Source organism: Cebus imitator, unplaced genomic scaffold (assembly GCF_001604975.1).
Source record: "Cebus imitator isolate Cc_AM_T3 unplaced genomic scaffold, Cebus_imitator-1.0 Scaffold660, whole genome shotgun sequence".
NCBI classification, from domain to species: Eukaryota; Metazoa; Chordata; class Mammalia; order Primates; family Cebidae; genus Cebus; species Cebus imitator.
Genome location: NW_016107975.1, coordinates 317,006 through 328,164, shown reverse-complemented (window position 1 = coordinate 328,164; position 11,159 = coordinate 317,006). Strand labels below are relative to the sequence as shown.

Genomic DNA, 11,159 nt, shown 5'->3' with positions numbered 1-11,159 from the left:
TTGTGATCCCTTGTAGGAGGAGAGGTGTTCTGGTTTTAGGGGTTTTCATCCTTTTTGCACTGGTTTCTTCCCATCTTTGTTGATTTATCCACCTGTTGTCTTTGTAGTTGCTGACTTTCAGGTTTCGTCTCTGGGTGAACTCCCAGTTTGTGGATGATGAAGTTATTTCTGTTTCTTAGTTTTCCTTCTAACAGACTGGCCCCTCTGCTGTGAGACTGCTGAGGTCCACTCCAGGCCCTGCTTGCCTGGGGATCACCTGCAGCAGTTGCAGAACCGTAAGGGTTGCTACCAGTTTTCTTCTTCTGCTATCTTTGTCCCAGAAGGATACCTGCCAAATGTCAGTGTGTTCTCTCCTTTATGAGGTGACTCTTTGGTCATACGGGGGTCAGGGAGCTGCTTGAGGAGACAGTTTGTCCTTTATTGGAGCTCAAGTGCTGAGCTGTGAGCTGCGTTGTTCATTCAGAGTTGCTGGGCAGGTACGTTTAGGTCTGCTGCAGCAGAACTCATAAACTCCTTTTTTTTCCCCCAGGTGCTCTGTCCCAGGAAATTAGGGCTTTATTTATGAGTTTCTGTTGTGCTGCTGCCTTTTTTTTCAGGGCTGCCCTGCCCAGCGAGGAGGCAACCTAGTCACTGTCTGCCTGCAGAGGTTTTGCTGAGCTGCTGTGGGCTCCACCCTGCTGCTGTGTGATCTTCCCTGCAGTCCTGTTTATATGGGTTCAGTTAAAACTGCCTCGGCAATGGTGCCTGCCTCTGTAATGGCAGACTCTCTCTGTAATGGCAGGTTGCCTCAGCAATGGTGGGTTGCTTGGCAACAGCGGACTGCCTCAGAGATGGTGGACTACCTCCATAGTGGTGGCAGACACCCCTCCCCAACAGAGCTGGACCGTACTGGGTTCAGCTGTGCTTGCTGTGAAACTCTCAACCCAGAGCATTTTCAATTGCTTGTTTTTTTTTTTTTTTTTTTTTTGTGGGCATGGGTCCAGCCAAGCCTGATCACCTGGCTCCCTGACTCAGTGTCTGGTTTTTTTTTTTTTTTAGTTGAACCATCGACTCTCTCCCAGGTGTTCCAGTTGCCTGTTGAAAAGGCGCCAGGATCTGTGTGATTTCCCATGTGGCGACTCACTGCGTTGGCTGAAACAGTAGGGCTAAGATTTGTGGCGTTTTTTTTTTGCCCAGGAATCTTCTGGCCTGGCTCCCTGGTTCAGTCCCTTTTTAAATCAGATAAATGGGTGATCTTGTTTCCCGGTCTCCAATCGCCAGCTAAAAGGGCACCCAGACCAGTGTATTTTGCATGGAGAACTGCCGCGCCAGGGCGCCAGCAAAGTAGCCGCGGCGGCCAAAACAGCAGCACTGGCCAAAACAGCTGTGCCGGCGACCCATGGGGCTCCTCCGCCTGGGAATCTCCTGGTCTGTGGGCAATAAAAATCCATCTGGAAATGCAGCATCCACTCACCCTCTGCGCTTTCACTGGGAGCTGCAATCCTGAGCTGTTTCTAGTTGGCCATCTTGGGTCCTCTCTCCTTTACCCCCTTTTGAAAAGTTAGAGCTTCTGGTGACAAATCCTCTTATTTTTCCTTCATCAAATGTCTTTATAGCCCTACCATTTCTAAAAGATAAGTTCACCAGATATAAAAATGAGAATTGAAAGTTCTTTTATTTCATCACATAGACAGTGTTGTGCCACTTTCCTGTGGCTTTCATGTATTTCTGATGTTTCCTGCTTCCATTTGTATTGTTTTCACTCCTGTAGGCAGCTTATTTCCCCCAGCTGCTTTCAAGATTTGTTCTTCCTTAGCGGGGTATGGTGCCTTGTGCCTGTAATCCCAGCATGGAGACAGAGCAAGACTCCGTCTCAAACAAACAAACAAATTTGTTCTTCCTTTTAGTTTTCAGATATTTTAACATAATATACCTTAGTTTGGATTCTTTGTGTTTATCTTGGTTAGTGATATACACTGAAAGTTTGTGTCCCTTCAAAATTCATATGTAGACATCCTAAATTCAATGTGATGTTATTTGGTTGTTAGGCCTTTGGAAAATCATTAGGGTTATATTAAGTCATGGTGATGGGGGCCTCATGTTGAGATCAGAGGCCTTATTAAAAAAGAGAGAAAGAGAAGGAAATAAGAGATACCTCTTTCTTCTCTCCAACATGTTCGGATACAATGAAATGAGATGACGTCCATTTACAGCCATAAATTGCCTTCATCAGAACTCAACTATGCTGGCATTCTGATCATGGTCCTCCAGCCTCCAGTATTGTGAACAACAATTTCTTTTTTCATAAACCACCCATTCTATGGTATTCTTATACAGTAGCCTAAAATGGCTAAGAAATTTTGGGTTTGCTTGAATTTAGAAATCTATGAGTTTTTGTCCATTTCCAAATTTAGAAAGTTTTCAGTCTTAGAGATCTTTCTAAAAGTTGCCTATTTCTTCTCTCTTTCTGGGACTACGATAACATAAAAATTAGGCCTTTGGTTATACTATTACAAGTCCCTGAGGATGTGTTTATAGTTTTTTTCCTGCTTATCTTCTTAAATTTTTTATTTGGTTATTGTAAATTTTAAATTCATTCATTTTTTAAAATATATTTTAATTTCTTGGCTGAGATTATTTTTAAATTTGTTTCATATGTGTGTGCAAGTAAAATACAGGAAGCATTTTTATTATGACTGATTTAAAATCTTTGCTGAATAATTCTAACATCTTTGTCATTTTTGTTCTGGAATCTACTAATTATCTTTTATATTCAATTTGAGATTTTTCCTGGTTCTTGGTATACCAAGTGATTTTTTAAATGAACCAGGACATTATGAGACTCTAGAACTTATTTACCCCTTCTGTCTCAGCTGGCATCCTCAGATACTATCCCTGCAAGGGAAGAGAGTGAGGGAGGGACAATCCATTGCTGCCAGGTGATGTAAAGGTTTCCTCACAATCTCTGTTGACACCTAGGCAGGGGAAGGCTCCTCATTAGTGCTCACTGGAGGGTGGATTCTGGCTTACCACTAGGCCTCCACTGTTAGCCTGTCTGGGACAGAAGTGCCTTGCTACTGTTTCCCATGTGGCCTCCACAAGCACTACCTGGTATGGAAAGGAGGGTGCTTCTTCATTGGTGCTTTAGAGGTAGATCCAGCTCCCCATTTGCCCTCCAATCAAGGTGGGGAAGGAGAGTGAGGCACTCATTACCACTAGTTGGGGATGAAAGTTCCAACTTCTGCTATTCTGAGATGCTATTCTGGAGAAAGGTTGGGACAGCTTGTCACAACCTGGCAGGTGTAAGGATTTAAAGATCTAAGCTCTTCCCCTGAGGTAATACTATTTGGTTGCAGTACAGTGGTTATTGTCTAATTGTTTTCTGCCTTTCTAGACTGTCTATTTCCTTGTCCTTTGGCTAAAATTATAGGCCTTTGTTGGGAAATTCTCATCTGTGCCTGTTAGTATTTCTATGTTGATGGCATTTTTAAGCTAAAATTCTGCAAATTATAAAGCAGAAAAGAAAACTTAGGGAATTCATCACTATACAATTTCTTGAGTCCCTACCACATCTGCCTTGGTCTCTCTAGGTCTGAGTTTTCATATATTTTATACATAAACTTCAGGGTTTATAGTTGTTCTTAGTAGAAGGAATAGGGCAAATTATATTTACTTCATTTTTTGGAAGCAGAAATTGGGTTACTTTCTATAAGAAAGCAGCAGGTGAATTTCTGTCTAAATTATCTGCCTCTTCAAGAGGAACTGGGCTTTATTAACATCTGAGTAACAATGACCTACAGGTGACATTACACTCTGTATAGGTAGAGAATAGGTTGAATATTAAATGTTAAGGAGCAGAATCATTGGAATTTAAATGAGGAAGGAGACTTAGTTTTATCCATGTTTACCAGCCACTTGATGATATGCAACAATATATTTGTTCATCACCATCCCTTCTGGATGGGCTTTTGGCTTCTTTTTGAATGGTTCTAATGCTAAAAAAGCAAGTGTTTATCAAATAATCTAGTTTTTAGATAATTCATTATTAGAAGTTTGTCATAGGAAAGAAAGAATAAAACCAGTCTTTTCTAATAAAAGAATAAATAAACTTAAATGTATTGAACTTTTATTTCTGTATTCATGGAGGGTAATTTTATATACATGATGCATTTTACAAGAATTAAATCATGCAATTTTGTATACATCATGTAGGGTAATTTTATATACATGATGCGTTTAATTCTTGTAGGTAGCCCTCTGCCTTAGCCAGTTTGAGCTGCTATTAACAAAATGTTTATCTTGGGTAATTTATAAATAATACAAATGTATTTCTCATAACTCTGGAGGCTAGAAATTTGAAGATTGAGGTGGTAGCAGATTTAGGGTTGCGTGAGAGCCCATTCTGAACAGACAATTCCTCCCAGCTTCCCTCTCATGACACAGAAGTGTGAAAGAAGGAGGAACACTGAGTTCTCACATGTCAAAAGAGATGGAAGAGCTCAGCAGCTTTTGGGAGCCTCTTTTTATAGGGAAATTGATGCCAGTCATGAAAGCAGAGCCCAGGTGACTTAATCACTTCCCCCAAAAGACTCCATCTCTTAATATTATTGAACAGGGAATTAAGTTTGAACATAAATTTTGTAGAGCATAAACATTTAAATTATGGCATTCTGTCCCTGGTCACCCCCACAAATATATGGTCTTCTCACATACTGAGTACATTTATTTAATCCCCCAAATCCCAAAAGTCTTAATTCATTCCAGCATCCACTTTAAAATCTAAATCCAAAGTCTCATCTAAATACATCAAAATCAGATATGGTGTGGCCAGTTTTTTAATATGGAACCATCCTCAACATCCTCTTTCAACATGGCTTATTATTCTTTTAGCATAGTGTTCATTTGTTTATGTATTATTGAATAGTTTCTCTAACAGAGTATCATGTTGTCCTATATATTTTGTTTAATAAAACTCAGAATGAATTCAGAAACTTGTTTCCTGTACTTAAAAAGTTTAAATAAGAGTCACGTGCTTTTTAATGATAAAATTCAGACATTAAAGTTTTCTGTATTCATTGACATTGGAGGTGATAATGAGAGGTGGTTAAAGACAATTATCTACTTCTGTTGCTTGTTAGAGTTATTTTCTATTCAACTTTCCCTCAGCATCTTGAATTAAATTTGTCAGTCTATGTTATCTGACAATAATATTGATATTGCTGGAATTTTCACAATCAGAATAGAGTTTTACTCAAATTTCCTGTCCTTTAAAATTATGCTGCACCCTTTATGAAATTCACTCAAGTTTTTATAAAGAATGGTGAAGGACTTAGGGAGGAAGAGAACTGAGAAAAAAAAAAAAGAGGAGAAAAGAAAATAGTGAGTTTTATGGAGAAGAGATCTAGAACCACATTTGTGTCCCTAGAAACCAGGATTAATAGTTTTGGAAATTTTAAGAATTCCCCAGTCCCTACAACTCCCTCTCATTTGTTATATATTCCTTGTTTCCTAAAGTTACAAGAATATCAATGAAAGATGTGAAAATAATTTTAAGAATTTGAGTTTGTGCTATGCAATCTAGGACAGAAAAGGAACAATGGAACTCTTTCTCCTTGGCAGCTGGTTTTATTAAGATAAAGGAGGAGGGAAGACTGCTGGAAGCATCAGTGAGCAGGAGCCCCAGATGTTCTCAGATTGCATTAATGTCCTTCAAATTCCAGACTGAGAAACACCCACAAAGAGAAGCAATAATCAGAAATTGCATGCTATTAACATTTTATTGGTATACTGAAGAAAAGAGTTATGACTGCATTATTTCAATGTCATGGCTTTCTGAAGGAAGCTGTCTTCTTATGTATGTTCTGAAACAAACAAACAAACAAGAAAATTTATGCACAAGATACAATACGGCAAAAAGTATTTAATCTCTTGATGATATGACTGAAGGAAATTATTGCTTTAAGGATTAAGAAAACAGATTATTTTTATGGTGTTTATGTTTTGGTTACTGTTCAAAACATTCAAGGTTATATATGTGAAAATGACGATGGCAACTTGAACCTATAGTAGTAAAAAACTAATATAAGCCTACTTGCCAATTAACAGTGGCTGATTGACGAAATCATGGTACAGTCACCCAAGAGAAGCGTATACAATCGTAACAACAAAAGAAAAACATGTCTCTGTGCAATGACAAAGTTATCTAAGACATATATTATTTGAAATAAGCAAATACAGATCTGTATATAAAAGAATACATTATTTGTAGAAAAAATAATGACATATGCTTATATACACATAAGTATTTCCAGGAAGATGTTCAAAAAATTAATGGTGGTGACTTTTGGACAGGGGTGTGGGTAAGTAGGATAAGATATCACTTTAAGATTTAGCTTCATACCATCCTGTTCAGTTAGATTTTTTTTTACTCGAGCGTGTACTAATTTCCAAATAAGTATTTTTAAAACTAAATAAAATAAGGAGCATCAAGTTCAAGTATCGGTTAGCAAGGACACTGGACCTGAGAGGCTGGTGTGAGGCAGGACTGAGCAAGGAGTTCTCTGATGGAAACCTGAGAGAAACCTGAGATGGAGAGACCTTGGATCTGAGAGGGCAGACTCAAGGAGAGGAGGCAGAGCACCAAAGGGAGAACATCCCAATTCCTAATTACCAACTCATTTTTATGAGACAAGTCATCTTAAGAAAAAAATTGGGGAGGTCATTATTTCATAAGAATTCTTTGAACACCTTGTTAAAAATACAAGGACTTGCAACCTTATTCAGGAATATCTGAATACAAATCTTTAGAAATGGGGTCCAGGCTTATGCAATTTCAACATGTTTCCAATTGATTTGTGAACATGACAGAGTTTGAGAACGGTGACATTTAAGGCATTTAATGGAGAATGAACTGGAATCATACCTGTCATTGAATTCTAGATTACCAGAATGGCTGGTCCTGGGGACGGCTTCTTGTTCTGTCCCTTGGGAATAATGATGGTACTTCCTGTGGCACTTCAAGAGGAGGTAGGGGTAGAAAGTGGTGACGGCGTCCTCGATGATTTTGAAAAGGAGGTGGGGGAGGATGGTGGTGATGGAACCAATGGCCTCCTGGTCGGGGTGGTCTCTGCTGAGGGCCATGATCTTGGTTTCCGCCGTCACCAGGGGGTCTAGGTAGGAGTCCTTCAGGAGGAGGTGTCTGGGGTCCCTGATCTGGGCTCTGACTTGAGTCCTCTACATCTGTGTGAGTAATGCCCAAGAATGCATGAGCTGAGTGAAGAAAAACTCTCCTCTCTTTACACTTCTCTCACCTTGCCACACAGCCCTCTTCTCCCCAAACCTGCTTCTTGACTGTCAACTTCCCTGTACCCACTGTTTTGGTTGTTTGTTTATTTGTTTTTGTTTTTTAATGCAGCTCTCCTCTTAATCCATGTAAGAGTAATATGGAAAGTCTCGTTTATTTGTTCCTGTGACAAGTATGAGTCCTTAAATTTGAAAAGAAGGGTTCTTGCATAACAGAATTGCCAGAGGATGTCTCCAAGGACAGAAAAAAATAGCAAAAGGATCATCACTTTCAGTTATGTTACTGGTTATTTTTTTGGTTGCTGTAATACCTTACAAACTGTGACTCCATCTCTGGGCACCTAAGCCTTATGTGGAAACTAGAGCTGATTTCCCAGGCTCCTGGAACCAATTTGTGAAATACTAAGAGAAAGAAGAGAAAGGCAATGTGAAAGCCTGCACATGGTCACTAAATAGCTGTGGCAAGTATTTGTCATCTGTAGTAACATAGCTGAGTGGATCAACACAGAGAAAAGGCATCCATACACCTATTTTGTTTTGCTCTGTTTTGCATTAGTCCCTGAAGCCACATAACTGTTCAGGTGAACACTGGGGAAGAAAGAAGCAGTTAAGGATGGGAGGCATCAGAATGAGAACTGTTCTCATTTGTGCATCATCTCTCAGCAGTCATTTCAGCCTGGGACAAAAAGCCTGCCCACTCCTCTTGTCCTCAAAGCCAGGCATGTCTGTATTCAAGTTGGTAGCCTGGCTCACGGGTCCCAGAATCAAGGATGGGAAGAACTGTCCGTATATTTGGGGCATTAACATTAATCAATGCCTGATTCCTCCCACCACCTTCCTCCCCCCAAAAATATTATGAGAGGAAGACATTGGAAAAGCTAAAAAAAAATTCAAGTAGAAAGAAAAAGAAAAGAAATTGATTGAAGATCATTGGGATTTACCTGGTGTGGTGGAAGGCAAGTCTTCATGGATCACATCTAGGAAAAGAAGCACAGGATGAAGTGAACATTACCTCATAAATCTTTCAGGGTTCACAGTGGTCTACAGGGAAAGGGGCTTTCTGACCGTACCCTGTGCATCCCCTAAGTTACCTCATCAACCAACTTCTGTGAAGCTGCTGGAAGGGGAGGAAGATGTCATGGGAGGCAGGGTTGTTACTACCACTGAACATCAACCATGAACTCAATGTAGAAGAGTCCTTAGGATTCCTCAAACCCTAATGCTAATTTAAGCAAACTGCTCTGGGTATTTTCACATTATATTTTAGTTCTACCCTATTCCTTCTCTAAATATTTTGATCATCTTCACATGCTTTCCCAAGAGGAGCGACCAGGAGTAAATATTTGGATGCAATCTTACACATACTGCCTGCAATATATTGAAATTTTAACTGTGAGTGGCAGAAAAATGGGAATTTGGGGACTTGATATTTCTATGCTATTATGTAGAAAAAACACATACTTATTATCCATTCCTCTATTCCTGAAAGTACTCTGATGTGTGTTTATCTCCTTCATTGATTCTGCATCTCCTGTACAGCAAGGACTCTGTCATCGCTGTCTACTGAAATTACTATAGGATCTTCGTAGTTGGACTTCCCTGGATCAGTCTTGAATTCTCTGCTGCATCCTTCACAGCACAGTCAGGTCTTTCTAAAAATACAAATCTTACTTTGCCATTCCTCTAACTGAGATCTCTATTGGGTTCCAAGAGTATATCAAATAAAGTATAAGATCTTGGCATGGAATGAGGGCACAACAGATGTCATCCTTGGAATGAGAACTCTGAAGTCCCATCCTTCTTCTCTTTCTCCTTCCTTCCTTCCTGCTCTTCCTCTGCAGTGGTGTGAGGTGAATCCCCGAGGCCCAAGAAAAGTCACGGCCCCTCACCCCAGTCCCCACCTCCTATTACATTTTTTTTTTTCTTTTTACCATTATCTGTGCTCTGAGCTGAGCTCAGAGCCAGCAGGACCACTGAGAGCAGGACCAGCAGCATCTTGAAGGAGGCTCTGGAGTTGCTTCCAACTCTGTGCTGAGAGAAATATGGCAGCTCCCTTTATAAACATGAGCAGAACAATGGGACCTTTGATCTCCATACTGGGTGGACCTCACTACCTGACAGATTAGGTTTTGCTTTTGCCTCATAAAATTGAATGGGAGGAACTCTATGAGAGGAAAGCAAAACTTAATCTGTCAGGTAGTGACGTTACTTTTGGGACTTAGGCCTAGCCGGATGTGGTGGTAGGATGTGGTTAGGTACAACCTGTGACTCTTGTTACTTTTTGGGAATTTAGCCCAGCAGGATGTGGTGGTAGGATGTGGTTAGGTAACCTGAGTTAGGTACAACTCAAGCATAGTTTCTAAAAGAACAGAATCCAAGCAATTAGCACAAATATTACAATTGAATCCTGGTCATCATTTGATTTTCAATCAGGTGAGACAGTTACTTAGTCTTTTCCCTGCATTGCTTGTCTGTGTGCACATGTGCTCACATTTGTATATGTGTGTCAGCAGTGACCCTATAGCCAGAAGTAAAAGTGATTAATATCTCTGGCTATTAGCATAGCCTAAATTCCATTTGTATGATATATATACCTATATGGATGATATGTAGCTCAATTTCATAATAATATAGGGATTATTTCTGCTTAATGTTGAGTTGTGTGAGGACAACACATACTTGAGCACACGTGGATGACAGAAGGTTGACCCTCAGTCTACTCAGGCCCAAAAAGATTAAGATTCTTTAAACTAAGCACTAACCAGAGACGCTTCATTGTTGTAGAACACAGATATTAAAACATTCTATGTTTATTAATATATTGATGGTTAGTAAAGCAAAACTGGCCACAGAAAGCACATTTGATTTCTGCAGCAGCACAGTGTGAATACACAGTTGCTCGAATAAGCCATGCTATTTTATGTCCCTAAGACTTCTTTCATAGTCTTTCTCTTTTCTAAAATGTTCTATAAGATTTAGTTTAGGTCTTACTTCTTGTACCAAATATTTTAATCATAATGACTGATTATTGGTGAACACAATAATATAATCTCATTAGATATTATGATACCCCATTGAAAGCCTCAGGTATTGCATTGATTTTCTATGTTTTTTTCCTTGTACTTTAGGTTCTGTGGTACATTTGCAGATCATGCTGCAGGACTGTTGCATAGGTACATAACACGGCAATGTGGTTTGCTGCCTCCATCCCCCCATCACCTGTATCTGGCATTTCTCCCGATGTTATTTCTCCCCAACCTCCCCACCTCCTGCTGTGCATCCCCTAGCTCCCCCCAACAGAACCCAGTGTGTGATGCTCCCCTCCCTGAGTCCACGTGTTCTCATTATTCAATACCCGCCTATGAGTGGGAACATGTGGTGTTTGATTTTCTGTTCTTGTGTCAGTTTGCTGAGAAAGATGATTTCCAGATTCATCCATGTCCCTACAAAGGACACAAACTCATCATTTTTTATGGCTGCATAGTATTTCATGGTGTATATGTGCCACATTTTCCTTGTCCAGTCTATAATTGATGGACATTTGGGTTGGGCATTTGGTTGGTTCAGTGCCACAATGAACATAGGTGTACATGTGTCTTTATAATAGAACGACTTCTAATCCTTTGGGTATATACCCATTAATGGGATTGCTGGGTCAAATGGAATTCATTCCTGTTTCTAGGTCCCTGAGGAATCACCACACTGTCTTCCACAATGGCTGAACTAATTTGCACTTGCACCAACAGTATAAAAGTGTTCCTATTTCTCCACATCCTCTCCAGCATCTGTTGTCTCCAGGTTTTTTAATGATCACCATTCTAACTGGTGTGAGATGGTATCTCAATGTGGTTTTGACTTGCATTTCTCTAATGACCAGT

At 39.9% G+C, this 11,159-nt stretch overlaps 1 protein-coding gene across 1 annotated transcript; it reads right to left on the bottom strand.

Annotated features, from left to right (window-relative positions):
- Positions 1–5,737: 5,737 nt before the first annotated feature.
- PRR4 (proline rich 4) lies at positions 5,738–9,309 on the bottom strand. Its single transcript, XM_017518185.1, has 4 exons — positions 9,213–9,309; positions 8,223–8,258; positions 6,902–7,218; positions 5,738–5,840 (listed from the first exon to the last, which is right to left on the bottom strand). Exons 1-3 carry the CDS (start codon positions 9,274–9,276, stop codon positions 6,920–6,922), a joined length of 399 nt encoding a protein of 132 aa, XP_017373674.1. The 5' UTR covers positions 9,277–9,309; the 3' UTR covers positions 5,738–5,840; positions 6,902–6,919.
- Between the last annotated feature and the right edge of the window lie 1,850 nt (positions 9,310–11,159).

Coding starts and splice junctions, on each gene's coding strand:
- PRR4 (XM_017518185.1), bottom strand. CDS start 9,276: ATGCTGCTGGTCCTGCTCTCAGTGGTCCTGCTGGCTCTGAGCTCAGCT. Junction 8,259..9,212: donor AGCTCAGAGCACAGATAATG/GTAAAAAGAAAA, acceptor TTCTTTTCCTAG/ATGTGATCCATGAAGACTTG. Junction 7,219..8,222: donor CTTGCCTTCCACCACACCAG/GTAAATCCCAAT, acceptor TTACTCACACAG/ATGTAGAGGACTCAAGTCAG.